This window comes from Hemibagrus wyckioides, linkage group LG17, assembly GCF_019097595.1.
Source record: "Hemibagrus wyckioides isolate EC202008001 linkage group LG17, SWU_Hwy_1.0, whole genome shotgun sequence".
Taxonomy (NCBI): domain Eukaryota; kingdom Metazoa; phylum Chordata; class Actinopteri; order Siluriformes; family Bagridae; genus Hemibagrus; species Hemibagrus wyckioides.
This window is the reverse complement of record NC_080726.1, coordinates 23,937,806-23,956,066: the sequence shown is the minus strand read 5'-3', so window position 1 is coordinate 23,956,066 and position 18,261 is coordinate 23,937,806. Positions and strand designations below refer to the sequence as shown.

The following is an 18,261-nucleotide window of genomic DNA, read 5'->3' as shown; positions in this document are numbered from 1 at the left end:
CAAAGTTGATGTGTTAGAAGCAGGAAAAATGGACAAGTGTAAGGATTTGAGCGAGTTTGACGAAGGACCAAATTGTGATGGCTAGACCACTGGGTCCGAGCATCTACAAAACTGCTGCTCTTGTGGGGTGTTCCCGGTCTGCAGTGGTCAGTATCTATCAAAAGTGGTCCAAGGAAGGAACAGTGGTGAACCGGCGACAGGGTCATGGGTGGTCATTGATGCATGTAGAGAGAGAAGGCTGGCCCGTGTGATCCGATCCAACAGTTACTGTTTCTCAAACTGCTGAAGATGTTAATGCTGGTTCTGATAGAAAGGGGTCAGAATACACAGTACATGATGGGTCAGGGCTGTTCTGGCAGCAATGGGGGGATCAACACAATATCAGGCAGGTGGTCATAATGTTATGCCTGATCAGTGCATCTCATTTTAGGAACTGCTTTGCTTGAAAATTAGAAATGCTTGGAAAGTAGATGATTGTCAGAGTTGTGCCAAAATTGACGCTTGTCCATGTCACCAGTTCAGTCCGGCCAGTTCACCCTTTTGTGTGTAATAAACATACTAGAAAAACCCATAAGGTTGACCAGTTCATGAGCTTTTATTCTGAAGTATCCATATTGTTTATTTTCACAAATATTTTCGAGTCAAAAATTTTGTGTGAAAAACAAAGTGGTACTGTTACAACAAAAATCCAGAGTTTTGAGTCATGAATTATGGACCTTAATAAAGTTCATGAATTCTTGCTTTTCCCATGGCTCGTGTTTTTCAGCTTGTGACGCACCACGGCAAGGGTAGTGAAGAAGTTGCCTGTAAATAAAACCAAGAAGCAAATTCCACACACAGAGACCTGGAGGGGGAAAACAAGGATGGGAAAGGATCATTGAATCAGGCGTTTAGTATGTTTATAGGATTCATCATGCTGAATATTTAAACACTTGATACAATCAAATGATATGGATGTACACTACATTTGTCAGCTATAGACTGAATCTAGAACTAAAAATCTTGGCTATCTTACTCTCCTTCACAGATTTTGTGAAATATAATTTGATAAGAATAGTCATGGCTGAGATAGTAGAGGATTACTGCTATGGACTAACAGTACAAAACATTAGTATCAGTTGTGGTATATCATATTATTTATTTTTTCCTAAATATACACTAATGTGTGGCCAAAGAAGAAAGTATCTCTGCCATAACAACCTTTACACAGAGAATCGTGTACTATAAACCTGTCGAATGAAGAGACCTTTCATCCTACAGGGAGTTACACATGCAGCAAATTGAAAATGCTTCCAGTTTTGATATATTGCGTCCTATACTAGTGTAGTGCCTTAGGAAATGGGTCATTTGGAAATAATGTGTTCCCTGTACAGTACTTCCTATATTTGCTCTCAAAAAAAAAAATAAATCAGTGGAATTCTATTATAAAATAGTTGGTGGTCTGTTATATGACGCCCTGTCATGTCATTTACACTAAAACTCATTTGATGTAAAATGGCAGAGAATGTTACCGCATGCTCCAGGGGCACAGTTTTACACTCCATTGTTTACATCATGATGTGAAGAATAATGTGAATCGTGAATCATTCGTTTGTAGGCTGTATGAGAAGCCGTGGAGGCGCGATGTGCAGGGATAAACCGTGTATTATTAACCTGAGGGTAATCTGTTTAGTTTACTGGATCACAGTTCATATGGTTGGGTTTCAGTCTTTCTTCACAAAGCTCTGTCTTGTACTAGTCTGGGTAACATTGCATAATTCATTCGTTCATTAAGGGTATGAATGATCCTGGGAATGCTGGACCCTAGTTCCTAGTTCATCTAAGGACACACACTCATTTACACTGTTTCTTTTATTCCATTTTTTGCATATTTTTTTGTATAATGATTTCTTTTGTTTGTTACAGTAGCTCAGAGCCCACAGCTTAACCATCCTGCCACGGCTGAGCCCGACTGCTCAGCTGTATAAATGTAAATTGCTCATAATTATTATTCATAATTAATGCCCTGCATAAAGAATGGAGGTATGTGGATTTTAATGTGTGGATCAGTACCTATGTCACATTACACGTCGTAAAACGTCATCATATAAGTAGATTAGTAGGTATACATACTGTATATAAGCTGATTTTGGTATAAAAAGTAATGTATGAGAAAGCATTATCTCACCTGCCATTCTTTACACTCAGGAAGTCGAGCCATTCTGAACAGGGAGATACCATTGAATAGCTGCCAGAACTTAAAAAAAAAAAAACACAGCCCATAGTACTCATGTTCAACATTTATTACTCTCACAATTTAGGAATGATGATCAATATACGTATTAGGAAATTTTTTTTTAATTCAATTTCAAATCTCTGCTCTTTAGATCAGCCGTCAGGTTTTCATTGGCCTTTTGTTTGCCAACATCAGGGACAGAGAAGCACACTTACATGACCAAAGAATAGAAAGGGCAGCAGAAAGGTCAACCCTCGCCACATCCATGACTGAAATCCTTCTACAAAGCAGAATAATTTATCACTCACACTAGTTATCTCGCATCTCAACGAGAGAACAGCTTTATTCTTTCTCTATCTCCAGAGTTTAAGTTGAATCCATCTATCTATAGATACATCTAGAGATTGAGACAAGTCTGGAGTCCTAGATCTGAGTTCAGTCTGGAGTCTTAGATGTAGAGTCTGAGTTTAATTTAGAATCCAGGTCAAGTTCAAAGTTCTAACTCTAAAATCTGATCTCAAGTCCAGAAAGCCATCTTTGAGGCAGGTCCAGTGTCCTAGGTCTAAAATCGAACTCGAGTAAAGAAGCTCTATCTCTAGAGTCAGAGTGAAGCAGTGGAGTTCTAGCTCCAGGGTCTGTTGAGTCCATATTTCTAGATCTAGAACCAGAGACCAAGTCCAGACTACCAAATCTAGAGTCTGATTCCAATCCAGTTCAAGAATTTGAGTCAAGCCCAGAAACATACTGTAGCTCTAGAGTTTTATTCAGGTCAACAGTCCCATCTTTAGATAAGTCAAATCTGGCATGTAGTCAAGTCCAAAAATGCAGCTCTAGCATCCATGTGGAGTTCAGAACCCTGTTTAAGAGTCTGAGTAGAACCTTGGAGACAAGTTCAGAGTCCTTGATCTTGAGTCTTAGTCACTCGAGTGCTCTAGCTCTTGGTCCAAAGTTGAGTGCAGAAACCCAGCTCATAAGTTTGAGTCAGGTCAACAGCCCTATCTCTAGATAAAGTTTTAAATCTAGTATATGAGTGGAGTCTAGAACCCAGCTCTAGAGTCTAAGGAATCTAGACAGTCCTACATCTAGTTTTTGGGTCAGATCTGGCACCTTAGGTCTAGAGTCAAGACCTGAAATGCAGCTCACGTGTCCGTGTGGAGCCCAGAACCCAGCTCAAGAGTCTGAATAGAAACAGGAGTCTGAGTGAAATCCAGAGAACCGACTCTAGATTCTGAGTTAAGTCTGGAGTCTTAGATCTAGAGTGTTTGTCAATTCCAGACTGATAGGTCTAGACTCTGAGTCAAGTCCAGACCTAGCTTTGTGTTTATACTACAAACAAGCTTTCCCGGGATTATATATAAATGAAACAAAAGATTTCGAAAGAGAATTGAAACTTTACCTGGCATAACTATTACCAAAATCTCTCCTTACCTACTGTCAAATCCATATTGTGTCTTTCTCCTAAAGCCTTCAGTCTATAAAGACATCCACTCTGATAGTAGTACTGAAGAAGTTGTACAAAGCCTGCAAACAACAACATCGTAGGTAACATTTCTAATCACCGTTAACAGAATTAAAGACCCAAATTAGAACAAATGTCATACTTTGATACAAGCAGTAGGCGAGGAACTGGTTCCTGAACATCTGATACAGCTCACCATCAGGCCTGAGAAGGAGCAAGGCAAAACAATATGATTCAACACAAATACTGTGAGTGACATGGAAATAATTAGAGAATAAATCAAATTTATTATGCTCATAGTTCTAGCTCTGGTAGTTATTGGTCTATAGATGAATGATCCACAGCCAAGAGTTCTGTCCAAACTTCACATGGGGGTTTAAGGCTACATAAGGAGTGGTGTTGGCAATTTTAAAAACAAGAAAACTCTGAGCTTTATTTACTTTATTTATCTCTCAGCATTTACATTCACAATAGCTCTCACTCACACTTCAGTGGATAATTATAAAGTCTGGATAATCATAAATCATAAAGACTTTCCTTTGCTCATCCCAGACTTTATAGTATAGAGGAGTAGAAGAGTAATAGAGTATAAACCCACTTCCAGAACAGGATGCATTCCCTTTAGAGTCTGCTTCCTCTCAAAGTTTTTTTGCTCAGTGCACTAAGCATGTGTGCTGTACCAAAATACACTGTATTGTGTATCTGTGCTAAAATTGTCTAAATTACTCACCAAGTCAACATGATCCCAGATAGAAAGGTTGAGATGTAGTGATGGAAAACCCACCAGCCTTTAATCCTGATGTGGAAAGCATGATCATTACAACCTGGTTATTACTCATATGCTGAACACAAAAAGGAATTTCTGGAATTTAAATATATTATACAATGTCCTAATTATTTTGTGATAAGAGTAGAAACCTTCTGACCAAGAAGGATCCCTCACTAACCTGGACCCATTGCTGATGAGGATGCTCTCACGAATTGTTAAAGTGCAGTAGTACCAGACCAAGAGGAAGTTCAGCAGTGTGTCCACAAATCTATATCGCACAAATCAACAACGTAGTTAAAAAATAAGTTTATTTTACAAAACCTCATATGAGTCTGGCCATCTCTAATCCACTGAATATACAGTACATCTGGTCATTTGTGGACAGCGATAAATTGTGCTCAATCTTCATTGGCACCAGCATCATTATTATTGCTCTATATCCTTATAGTAGTAATAATAATAATAATAATAATAATACAAAACCCTGTCACTATAATGGTAAGTATTCTAATTCAGTTTGAATACTGCTGAATGCTGTTTTAGAATTTGAGATTTGTTATTTATTGGAGAATATTATCGCTATTACAGAGATATTATTATATTATGATGTATATTATACATAGTATTGGTTGAGCAGTGGGTCGAGTGGTTGCCCCACAGCTCCAGGGTCTGGGGTTCGATCCTGAGCTCCAAGTGCAGAGTTCTGACTGTGTGTGTGTGTGTGTGTGTGTTGTGTGTTTGTTTTCAGGATAGACTCTGGCAGAATATAGTGGTCACTGCAATGTTCCTGAATTTTAGTTCTGGTCTTTAAAGACCCACCTCCTCCTAATGGCCCTGGAGGGGTCATTTTTACTATTCCCCAGTCACAGACTTCCCTTTGCTTCCTATTCACAAACATTTAATAGCATTAAAAAACAACAGTCCTTATACATAATAAGTCTAAAGAATAATTAATACTAAGTCTTACCTGTAGCTGACTAAAAACTGACAGACGAACCCCATCAGGAGCAGGACTGTAGTCGAATACAGCTTAAAAGTCTCATATTCATCTTTGTAGGCACTCCTGGAGTAAAATTATGAAGAAAAAGGGATACTGAATGACTAACAGAACACAAGTCAGGGTTCCTAAATGTTCTTGTTTTGTTTGTAGATGGTTATGCTGAATAGAATTCTTCTGTACGATCCATTTTTGAATGTAATGCCTCCACCTAGAGGCGAAACATATACAATTCTTCCTACAGCAGCACAAAAAGTGCTGCTCCCTGAATTTCTGGGACCGGATGCATAAACTGGGCTTTCACACAAAACAAGACATGAGACAACATATCCCTCAAACACACACTGGGATTTATATAAAGCAAGATTTACATGAATGTCAATGTTTTGTGCATTTATTTTTGCTAGTGTGTGTGCGCTAGTGGAATTGGGTTATTAAATGGTAGCAACATTGGAGAAATTAGACTAAAAAAACCATAATTTCTGTAAAATATGAATGGTTTCTGAGGTACCCTGAGGATCATCAAGGTTTACAGAGGAACTACAACAATGACATAACTTCCTGTGCTACTTAAAAAAAATAAATAAAATAAATCTTTGTGTGCAAGTTTCTACTTTAAACTCTAAGTAAATGAACATGATATAAATATTGCTCCTTACTTTGACTGCTTGCTTAGAAGATTGACGTTCACATTCCCAAGCACGAGACTGAGATATAACCTTCAGGAAAGAAAAAGAAAAAGGTCAAACCCAAAACTACAGCATATGGTCATGTTTTTAGCCTGTTATATTGTTTTACCCATTTTTCTTAGGAAGGAAAGATTCCATCTGAAGGAAAATGGCAGGTCTTTCCCGAAGGTGTCCCTTAATTCCTTCCACACGTTTTGCTTCTTCTTCTGTTAATCCTTTACTGAATCTGCTTTTTTTAAACGTGATTTGGAGTGTAAATTAAGGTAAAGTAAAAAGCTTGTTCCGTGTAAATTAGGTCAATAACATGAATAAGATGAGAGAATAAGAGTAAGATGACAGACAGGTGACTTCATGAATAACAGAAATAGAAAGATAGATAAGTCAATTCACTCCTCACGTCTGTAGAGAATGGGACATGTCCTTTAAGCACTTCCTCTGGCGAGATATAGAGGCACTAAAGCTGTTCTGGAGCTTGGAGACTTCATCCAGCTTCTGCATGTAAAGCCGATGGGTCTCCTGAGAGCAAGAGAATGGAATGTTTCAATTAATAATACAAGTATGTTAATGGATTACATCCTCGCACTCGTTAAAAACTCAAGGCCGTTATTAACCGGAGGAAGTTCTTTAGATGAAACATGCGCCATCCAATAATGGAACATGGCTTGTGCTTTGTGTGAGGAAAATGAAAGTAGCACTGGATGATTCATGAATGATTAATTGGAATAAACTAAAATATGTGTCCTGTAATGATTGCCACATGCTGTTCAGGTTAGCTGTATCTAATCTCTAAATTGTATCTAAATGAGAGAAACCTTTATCTAGAATCCATTTCCATTTTCAATGCAATTTCTTTACTCCCTATGCCATACCCTAGTTGTCATGTATGTAGTGATCAGTATCAGTTTAAGCATATGAGTATTCATATTTTCATGTACTTCATGAATCAAATCCAATAATCTAAAAATTAAAATGACTATATAGTGTCTTATTCCCTTCAGTATCTTACATACACTATATTGCCAAAAGTTTTGGGACGTCTGCCTTTACATGCACATGAATGTAATATGGAGTTGTCCCGCCCTTTGCAGCTATAACAGCTTCAGCTCTTCTGGGAAGGCTTCCCACAAGGTTTAGGAGTGTGTTTATGGGAATTTTTGACCATTCCTCTAGAAGAGCATTTGTGAGGTCAGGCTTGTTGTAGTGAGACTATATGTAAGGTAGCTCTCTTCATTTTTAATTATCTGCATTATACTGTCATTTTTGATTTATAGCAGAACATACAGCCCTTATGATAGACTACGGTATACTGAATCAAATATGTCGTGTACCTCTCCCTGGGTAAAGTCGAGCCAAAATCCAGGGTGCGGAGAGGGTGAGGCTGGATCAGTGTGTTTAATGTGTTGTTTCATGTTCAGGTATTTCTTGTTTCATGTTTGTTTATTATATAAGTGATATACTGAACGGTGGCTTAGAGTTGCTGGACCAACAGGGAACCCAACGATTTTTTAAAAAAGCTATTGGAAAAAAAGCACACTTTGGCTTATATTCTTTGGTGAAGAGGTTTATATATTATGCTCTGTTTGCCAGTTTGGGGATGACCCCTTCCCAGAAGAGGAAAGCCTTCCCAGAAGAGTTGAAGCTGTTATAGCTGCAAAGGGTGGGCCAATATTACATTCATGTGCATGCAAAGGCAGGCATCCCAAAACTTTTGGCAATATACTGTATGCTTTCACTGAACATCTTTGAACACTTAGTATGCTTTGAATGAATGTACTCTCATTCTCTTCTACAATAAGCCAGTGTTTTTACATCTTAAAAAATCCCACAGCACACCACCACCACCGCCTGTTTCTCAGTGTGTTCACACAGGTGTACAAACTAGTCTGCGTTCTTGTGTTGAAGTAACAGGTGTTTCATATTCATTCATTCATTGTCTACACCCGCTTATTCCTAGGACTCCTAGGGTCACGGGGGTCTGCTGGAGCCGATCCCAGCGCACATAGGGCGAAAGGCAGGGGTACACCCTGGACAGGTCGTGTTTCATATTGATATGGTGTTTAAGCTTACATGGGACCATGGCACTGATGGACAGCTTTTACCCCCTACAAGTATAAAGTTGTTGTTGTAGTCAGATCCAAAGTAAAATAACTTTCACTGTACTGCCTCGAGCTCACCATTTTTGCTTTCTTTTGACCACCACTTATACTAGGGTCTTCACCTGGGTCAGAATTCCGTCCAGGGCCCGGTTTGGAGTTTTCTTTTTCAAATATTTATTCACTGCTGTCGCCACTACCTTTCACGTGCATCATTAATTTTGTCATGAATTAGCAAGGTCATTATTGCGCTACCTACTGACATGGATCACTACAGGCGCTCAAAAATGGCATATTATTTACAGTAAATAAATTGTAAAGGGATCATTTCCCACGGCACACCTGACGATCTCTCATGGCACACTTGTGTGCCTCGGCACAGAGGGGACAAATCACTGCATTAAGCTAAATAGTAGATACTGTATTGGTGCTGTGCTTTATTGTGAGATTTTAACCAGTGTGGTCCACAACCACAGATGAGTTTACCACCCATGATTTTGTTCATATCAGGTAATAACAACTGCCTCAGATAATCCAATCACAAGGGGATGAATTTAAGGACAGGTGGGTCGGAGAGGTCCCACTTGTTGTTGACATATGATTTGATCATTATGAAAACACGTTTGTAGAGTGAAGGCTAATATTCTTCGATGCATGACCATCAGAATATTTCAGAAAGTCAATCATGCAATGGGATGAAATTTCAAATCCCAAAACATCACAGGAATCACATTTGAGAAAATTTGGTGTATAAATGACAATTCATCTCAGCTTGTCAACTTAAGACAAATATTTAGTTTAATGCTGGTGATCAAATGCATAGGTCAGCAGATTCAGATCATTAAGGTGAGTCATTGTGCCCATCACTTGTATGAAATCCTACCTGGAGTTGTTGGAAATCCTTTTCCAGACTCTCCCATTCTTGTAGGATGGCACTGAGTTTGGAAGACATCTGAACCTTTTTCAAATGGCTCAGAGATGATGGCAAAGAACAACCAGGTAAAATCTGATCAATAGTCAATTAAATTATTGTTCTGGATGAACCTTTCCAAAGCCTGATTTCTCCCCAGAGTAGTTCTGGATAAACCAGCTTCAGTGAATGTAATAAATATGTGTGGACTTTGTTTATGACTGGGAATGAACTTTGAATGTTACAAATCCGCTGACCTTTGGGACACTTGTGTCTGGAAGACACTGCATGTATACGGTTCATTACCTAACTGCTTAAAATTTCACATCATAAGAATGTGGTTTTATCCTTATGTACAAAATTGTCTGACCCCATCGACTGTCCGAAGTCAATTTTACTTAATGTTTACTTAATAATCAACAATTTTCTCAGGTTGAAGTCTTTGTAAATACAATACAATACATCAGCCTCAGTTGCACAATACAATGATCTATTACACTATAACTTCAGCAAAAGAACAGCTGGTGAAGACCAGTTTTGATTATATGATTTATATATGACAAATGTAAAGTGTCAAAAGATTTTCTGCAGTCACTTACTTCAAAAAGTTCTTTATACCCTGAAAAGTGAATATTTATGGGAGTGGCTTTCAAGATGTAAGCACATATATTCCTGTGGTATAAAGAACTGAAAAGCTGATTCAGTACTACATTTCAAGTATTAAATATATAATTATTTTAATGTGAGTCTGACATAAACTGCATAATCTCCACAAATCTGATCATTGGTCTTAACTCAAGCGGATCACTGTGTGCTCTTGCACCAGTCCTGAAGTAATTGCTGAATAATTCAGTGTGTGGTGTTTTGCTGGCTGAATTTCTATTAGCGTTCAAACACAACCAAGCACGACTGTGACATCTGGCATTTAAAGCATTTACAGGCTTAGGCTTGTATCCAATTCAATATAACACAAAACATCGAACAACTACATGATCATATCCTTTCACTCTAGAAATAAAGCACAGATAAAGGCAGAATTACAGCTGAGCTTGTTAAACCAGCTTATCTCATTATCTTCCTTAAGATCTCTGTAGGCTTATCACACCGGTGAGTTACCATCAAATCTACATTTCTATAACGTTCATACATCAGACATGACCTTTAAATCCACTGACAGGTAATGTGAATAGCATTGTAACATACATTGCAATGAGATGATCAGTGTATACATTGGCACGGGTCAAAGGGGTGGGATATAGGGACGGTGACTTAGGGTAGGATAATGGGGCGGTGGTAGCTCAAGTGGTTAAGGCTCTGGGTCATTGACCAGAAGATCAGGGTTCAAGCCCCAGCACCCAAGGCCCCCAACCCCCAAGGATGGGATACGCAAAGAAATAATTTCACTGTGCAGTAATGTATGTGACAAATAAAGACAACTTAACTTATATACTCAAAGTACAGGTTGTCAAAGTTGATGTTTTGGCAGCAGGAAAAATGGGCGAGCACAAGGACCTGAGCGACTTTCACAAGGCAAATCTTCAAAACAGGAGTGTGGTGATTTTGTGGTGTGTTCTTGGTATGCAATGGTTAATATCTACACAATGCGGGTCCAAGAAAGGACAAAATAGGCATGATGTTCGGATTTCTGACATTGAGTCTTACCGTAAGGCTGCGGGTGATGTCTTGAGGAGAGACTGACACTGATATTAGGTCAGGTTGGGGAAATTTAGGCTTTGGGGAAATTAGTCAGTAACACATGCTCTCCATCTCATTCCACAGCAGCAGCTCAACAAACTCAGCAGCATGAACCTCTCCCTGGGGAAATGTTTGGCGGCAGGGGACCTTTCCATTTAACTTCTAAAGTTAGGAATATGGCAGCAAAATTACTTTGTGCCACAATTTTTCCAATTAATTTGGCCATTAGGCCAGAAATGAGTGTTGAATTCTAATGCACAGAATCACCAATATTTATAAGGTCTAATCATCAGAGTCATGTATGGAATATGTAACTGCTGTGTAGTCACTTAATTGCCAGATATTTCAGCTTGGACAGACCACAAAGTACTAATAAATAATGACTTTGTCCGTAGTGAGTTTATATATCGACGTGTTGCATGACTGCGTGTGATAAAGCATGACCAGGGACATTGAGTGCGGCGCTGTGTGCTTGAAATCTGCGCTGCTGATTGGCTGGTGCACAGTAAAACCTTTCAGCCAATCAGGAATGCCAGAGTCGTTTGTGCTCAACCAATCAGAATGCGGATAAACGAAAACAACACTGAGTGCGGAGACGTGACGGAACCTGGGGATTTATCAGACTGTGATATCGCATAGTTTTCAGTTGCGCGTAGACGAGGAAAGGTTGAATGACAGCGATGGTTAAAACGAAATAAAGGTTTTACCGGCTGAACCTTTAGGGACTGTGTGTATTTTGTTCGGTGACAGCGCGAAGTGAAGTGGTGTGCGCTGTTTGCCGGCCGGTGTTTAGCCTCTGAGTTAGCAAGAAAATCTTGAAGTTGTTAGCTTGCTTGGCTGTAACGCGCATTTTATTTTTATTTTTTTTAGCTAGTTTATTCCTAATTATAAGTCATTATAACTATGTGTGCCGCAGTGTATGTTTTATCCACAGTTACTGGATATATTCTCACATCTGCTTTGTTGCTGAAATGTCCTTCGTTGCTGCATCGCAGGAAGCGCGAGACGTTCCGCGGCCGCCACATCTCACACCGAGGCGGTGAGTTGGCTCTTCAAGTTTTGCTTTTATTTTCCTTTTATAATAGTTAAACATATTTTCTCCCACAGAATATATGACGTTAAATCGCTCAGTCGTAAATAATATCCAGTCAGAAATGATCTCGTGTGTTGTAATATTCCAGTGATCTCGTGACCCATGGACCTGTGGTGCATTTCCACCAATACATAAATTCTTGACACCATCAGCTTAAAGGTTATAAGACCTTTAACCCAGTTACCTGCACCGATACTGTGGTGCAATTCCCTTCTGATAACTTCACTGACTTCACTTCTCATGAGTAATGTATGTTTATTGGTCTTCTGTCCACGGCCACAGGTGCCGGTGAGAACCTGGAGAACACCATGGCGGCCTTCAGGCAGTGCGTTTCTTCACCGCTTACAATTCACTGGTTGCATGCATATTTAAGAACTTCATTTAGTGATCTTCAAGCCTCCTGTCTTCTATCATATGCCCCTTTTCTGAGTAGCTGAACCATGCATTCCCATTTTCCTTTCCTCCTCTATCTCCTCCTCCTCCACTTCCCCCATAGTGCTGTAAAGCTCGGCACTGACATGCTGGAACTGGACTGTCATTTGACCAAGGATGAGCAGGTGGTGGTGTTGCATGACTCCAACCTGAAGAGGTCGACCGGAGTTAGCGCCAACATTTCAGATGTTGTATATGCCGTGAGTGGAAGATTTTTGTTCTGTATATACTGTCCTGTCATGCTGTGAATGTTGCGGTTAATTGTTTGCATTGCCAGGTTATATTTCTTAATAGATATGTGCTTATGTATAAGGTGTGTGTGTTTTCCTTCAGGAACTTCCACCTTACTTGTGTCAGCTTGGTGTGACTTTCAAGCGAGGTGAGTGGTCAGGCTTTCAGCAGCTGTTTTAATCCTCCTGTGGTCTCTGCTGTGTAAGATATGTAACAGCCCACTTACTGGTCCTGATATGTGTGTGAGCGTGACTGGCTTAAATATATGTTTTTAAGTGGTCAGTTGACATACTAAGGGCCTTTTAGTTGCTTGAACAAAATATTTTCCACTTTTTATCGTCTGATCTATGAAATGTGAAATTATAATCAGAGCTTTCAGTCATTCACACACATGTTTATTTCTGAGAGAAATTGAAGTGGAAAACCCAAATTGTGTTTTATTTTATGAAGGGGGGCCAGAGGGATTTGTTTCATGTTTAGCCTGTATGTCAAATACTTGTCCATGTTGCTGCACAGAGTGCTTTGTCGAAGGAGGTGAGGACAAAAACATCCCTCTGCTGAAAGATGTATTTGAGGCTTTCCCAAAGACCCCCATTAACATCGACATCAAAGTCAATGATGACACACTCATCAGGAAGGTCTGTGCTTTGGACAATTGCAAACCGCTCCTGCAACTACACATATAAGACATACGCTGACGAACAGGAACTCTCCAAGACTGAATAACGATGCTGTCTTGTTTCCCGAAGGTCTCTGAGCTGGTCGTTAAATATAATCGGGAGCAGCTGACCGTATGGGGTAACGCCAGTGACCGAATAGTTCAGAAATGCTACAAAGAGGTGAGAGCCATGGCTGTAAGGTCGACTTCATTCATTCTACTACAATCATGAGAAAGAAAAGCACAACCTTCTTCAAATCTGTGTTTTTATGTATGAGGAATTAAATGACTTCCTTTAATCAAACAAATAATCTCAGGTGACACACATCGTTTCGTAAAGATTTTGGCCCTCTCTTCTTTACAGCAATGCTTCAGTTCATTAATGTTTGAGGGCATCTCAAAGGGGTTGAGGTCTGATTCAATCACCTTGAATTTTTTTTCTACTTCGTCAGCCAACGGAGTCGATTTGCTGGTGTTTTGGGATCATTGTTCCTTTCGCGTGACCTAATTTTGGCCCAGCTTAAGTGGCTGGACAGATTTGTCTCAAGAATGTTCTGGTTTGGAGTTTATTGTTGTCTCAGGAACTGCAAGTTTCACATGACATGTGGCTAAAAAACCAGACAAAACCATGCAGATTGGCAGCTGTCTTAAGGGCTCTCCATTTATCTTTCTCAGTGTAGATTTGTGAATTTTAAATAGTTTGGAGATGGCTTTATAAACCAGTCAGAAACTGATCAGCAGCAGTTAACCTCTCCTGAGGTTATGGCTGATGTGTTTTCTTCTTCTAAATGTATTTCTTTTGTATATAGAAGTTGGTTAGGACTGGCTAATTGTTATATACGCCCTGATAAATAAAAGCTTAGGAACTGAAGGAGGGTATATTTTCTTTTCCTCTGACTGTTAAATTATTTTTACATTTCACGCTGCCGTAATACAGTATAACAGCTCCAGTCTGATGTTTTCCTCTTTCTACGGCAGAATCCCCGGATCCCTGTGCTGTTCAGCTTACCCAGAGTGCTACTCCTCGTGGGGCTTTTCTACACCGGCCTTCTGCCCTTTGTACCCCTCAAGGAGCAGTTCTTGGAGATCCCCATGCCTTCTATTACTTTCAAGTGAGGAACACGTATAGTATTCTCACATATAGTATTAACTATTGCTTATTAATAATTAACTGTTGTGTAATTAATTATAATTAATAATTAATAATTGTTGTGAGGGTTTTGTGCTTTTTTTTAAAAAAAAAAAAAACAGAAAATGTTGTTTCTTATCTTATTCTAAAACATGAGTTCAATTTATTAAACTATTAATAAAATTAGAATTAACAAAATTAGTACTACTATATTACTATACTTACTTAATACTTCTACTACAACCACCACCATCATAATAATATGAATACCAAGGGGCAGCATGGTGGCTTAGTGGTCAGCACTGTTGCCTCACAGCAAGAAGGTCCTGGGTTCGAACAGGCAGGGGCGTTTCTGTGTGGAGTTTGCATGTTCTCCCGGTGCCTGTGTGTGTTTACTCCGTGTACTCCGGTTTCCTCCCACAGTCCAAAAACATGTACATTAGGTTGATTGATTATTCTAAATTGCCCATAGGAGTGAGTGTGAATGTGTGTGTGTGTGTGTGTGTGTGTGTGTGTATGTGGTCCTGTGATGGACTGGTGTCCTGTCCAGGGTGTACCCCTGCCTTTCACCCAATGTGAGCTGGGATAGGCTCCAGCAGACCCCTGTGACCCTAATTAGGAATAAAGTGGGTATAGAAAATGGATGAATACTAAGTTAATTTATTTTTTTTCTGACCTGAACCTTTTTGTCTGATTTCTAAGCCATATAAAGGGCTAAAACATTTCTGATGAGGAAACACTGTTGTATAATTTTATATAAAATCTTTAAGGCTTCTACATTTTCTACATAATTTGTTTGTGTATCATTTTTCAATGTGAACCTTTTAGCAAATAATTGCAAAACTGAAATGTAGTAGACTCGCTCTCACTCATTTCTGTCACATTTGCTAAATCTTTGACCTTCACTGTGTAAATGTTTAAATATTGCTGTGTAATGGCAGGAAACCGAGCCATGCTGCACTTCCTGCACAGTGAGAACACGATGTGTTCGCTGTTATAATCATCAACAACCAATGAACTGTTGTCTTTATATCACAGACTGTGAAGCGTAAAGACTCTGACCGCTATCAACGGCCATGTTTTGTTTTGTTTTTTTAAGACTCCGAGACCCCAGGAGGATGACACGGACTGAGCGCTTCATCACTTGGCTGGCAGACACGTAGGTTCAACTTCAGCAAAATAGTTACAGAGCCTGTCTGTTCAATAAGGTTAATGACCTGGCATTTATTACAGCTGATCTCTTTGATCTCTCTCTTTCGATATATGTCTCTCTCTTATTCTCTCTCAATATCTCTTTCTTTCTCTCTCTCTCTCTCTCTCTCTCTCTCTCTCTCAATATCTTTCTCTCTTTCTCTCACTCCCTCTCCTCCCTTCATCTCTGTCACTTTCCCCCTTTCCCCCCCTCTCTCTCTCTCTCTCTCTCTCTCTCTCATATCATTGTGCTCGTGTCTGTATTTTCTTTCTTTAATCAGCCTCCTGATGAGAAAAGCTCTGTTTGACCATCTAAAAGCACGTGGAATACAGGTGAGTGACCTGTGATGGGAAAATCCCAGTAAGTTTACTCATAGCCAGTTTATGCAGATGTGAAATCACGTATTTGTTGTTTGTGAACACAGATCTACGTGTGGGTGCTGAACGATGAAGAAGATTTTAAACGAGCGTTTGACCTGGGGGTCACCGGCGTGATGACGGACTACCCCACCAAGCTGAAAGAGTTCATGGAGAATAACATCCCTTCTTCATACAAATGACATGTGAACAGAGATCAGATCAACTGATACGTTTCCGTTTCGGTGTGATCTGGTTGGAATCTTCTCTGCCATTATCTTTTTTTCACATCAGCAATTACGAAGTAACAGGGAGAGGCTGATGGGGGTGTTCTGACCACTTCTTATTTTCAATTCATTATTACTCATTTTAATAAATCTCTCTCTCTCTCTCTCAATCTCTCTTTAACTCTCTCCAACACTCTCTCTCTCGTTCTCCCTCCATCTGTCTCTCTCCAATCTCTCCAACACTCTCTCTCTCTCTCTCGTTCTCTCTCCAATCTCTCCAACACTCTCTCTCTCTCTCTCTCTCTCGTTTTCTCTACACTCTCTCTCTCAATCTCTCTTTAACTCTCTCCAACACTCTCTCTCTCTCTCTCTCGTTCTCTCTCCAATCTCTCCAACACTCTCTCTCTCTCTCTCGTTCTCTCTCCACTCTCTCCAACACTCACACTCTCTCTCTCTCTCTCTCTCAATCTCTCCAACACTCTCTCTCTCTCTCTCTCAATCTCTTTAACTCTCTCCAACACTCTCTCTCTCGTTCTCCCTCCATCTGTCTCTCTCCAATCTCTCCAACACTCTCTCTCTCTCTCTCTCAATCTCTCCAACTCTCTCTCAATCTCTCTTTAACTCTCTAACACTCACACTCTCTCTCTCTCTCTCTCTCTCGTTCTCCCTCCATCTGTCTCTCTCCAATCTCTCCTTAACTCTCTCCAACACTCTCTCTCTCTCTCCCTCTATCTTGTTCTCCCTCCAACACTCTCTCTCTCATTCTCTCTTTAACTCTCTCCAACACTCTCTCTCTCTTTCTCCACTGACCACTTTTTATTTTTAATTACTTATTAATAATTTTAACAAATTTGCAGGAAAAAACGCAACACGAAAATGTGAACACGGTTTGAAATCTGACTCTGATTTACCAGAACAAAATAGATTTTTTTTTTTTTTTTATTCAGTCCTTAAGGATGCTAAAGTTGGCATAGGGTTGTGATAAATTAAAAAAAAAAAACACATACAAATCTTACCCAGGATGCATTGCAATCTAATATAGCTGCCATTTCGATTGCTTATGAATGTGAACCTAGGGCATCAAAATACTTTTCCTTGTTTAAAAAAAAAAAACCCCCAAATCTCTTATGTTCTACTCCCTGTGTCCTGCAAGTGGCCAAAGCAATACCGATACACTCTCTTCTGACCTGCGAGAGGAAATCACACCAGTGTTATAAATATATGGCAGTTTAGGCAAACGTGAGGGCAAAAGCACTCAAGTGAACTTCTCCTTCAGTTCAACACTGTAATATATAATACGTACCTTAGCAACAAATAACCACTAAGTAGAACGCCTATCAAGTTTACAAAATGATGCTTTAGTCTCTAACCATGTCTTATCACAAATCTGTAAAGTTCATTTTATTATTGCAAAATTATCTCTAGCAATAGCACTTTTTTTTCGTTCGTTCATTACCTCTGGCTTGTCAAAGCATTTAGTGATAGGAGGTAGGGGATATGCTGTAGCTTTTTCAGAGGCAATAAAAAAAATAAAAACGCCATACGGATCGTAAAAGCGTAGTTAAGTGACAAAGCACATAACTGCCTTTTAATTCTGATCGCATGTATGAAGGGGAATACTCCGGCGTTTTGTTATCCTGATCTCTCTGTTTACTGTACATTGCTGCAGACAATCATTCACTAGGCACATTCTCTATACTGAAAAATAAGAAAATTTATTTATTCATTTGTTACATGTTTATAATATAACTCAAAGTAAACATTCGAAATGTGCTACTGCGTAAATATTAACAAATATCCTCTGAGACAATCGACCCCTAAGTAAGTTATTCTGACAGGCATGTCCATGTATATGTAACGGAGTCCAGCGGTAGGTGCTTTGCAGATAAACCTCGCTCCTCTTATCTCAAGAGGCGAACTAACGACTGACGCTAGGGGTTGCAGTCTTTAGCCTCCTTGTTAGAGCGCCCAGCTCCCATGCTGGAGACCCGCTCGGAACGGTTGCGAGTAGGACCCGGGGCGGTTACATATACAGTGGAAAACAAATAATAGTGATGGACGTAGAGCTTCATTTGGAATGGAATTTTTAGTAAAGAGGGTTTCTGTTCATTTCTCA

General features: G+C 39.6%; 2 protein-coding genes across 2 annotated transcripts; one reads left to right on the top strand and one right to left on the bottom strand.

Annotated features, from left to right (window-relative positions):
* Positions 1-660: 660 nt before the first annotated feature.
* tmem120ab (transmembrane protein 120Ab) lies at positions 661-9,331 on the bottom strand. The gene is made up of 12 exons (XM_058414004.1): positions 9,106-9,331; positions 6,527-6,645; positions 6,239-6,355; positions 6,100-6,159; positions 5,411-5,506; positions 4,622-4,711; positions 4,405-4,470; positions 3,817-3,878; positions 3,644-3,736; positions 2,431-2,495; positions 2,168-2,236; positions 661-844 (listed from the first exon to the last, which is right to left on the bottom strand). Exons 1-12 carry the CDS (start codon positions 9,172-9,174, stop codon positions 728-730), a joined length of 1,023 nt encoding a protein of 340 aa, XP_058269987.1. The 5' UTR covers positions 9,175-9,331; the 3' UTR covers positions 661-727.
* Positions 9,332-11,390: 2,059 nt separating this feature from the next.
* gdpd1 (glycerophosphodiester phosphodiesterase domain containing 1) lies at positions 11,391-16,557 on the top strand. Its single transcript, XM_058414027.1, has 10 exons — positions 11,391-11,866; positions 12,203-12,245; positions 12,417-12,552; positions 12,686-12,731; positions 13,100-13,221; positions 13,333-13,422; positions 14,220-14,353; positions 15,470-15,529; positions 15,843-15,894; positions 15,987-16,557. The coding sequence occupies exons 1-10, from the start codon at positions 11,731-11,733 to the stop codon at positions 16,119-16,121; spliced, it is 954 nt and encodes a 317-aa protein (XP_058270010.1). The 5' UTR covers positions 11,391-11,730; the 3' UTR covers positions 16,122-16,557.
* Positions 16,558-18,261: the final 1,704 nt, after the last annotated feature.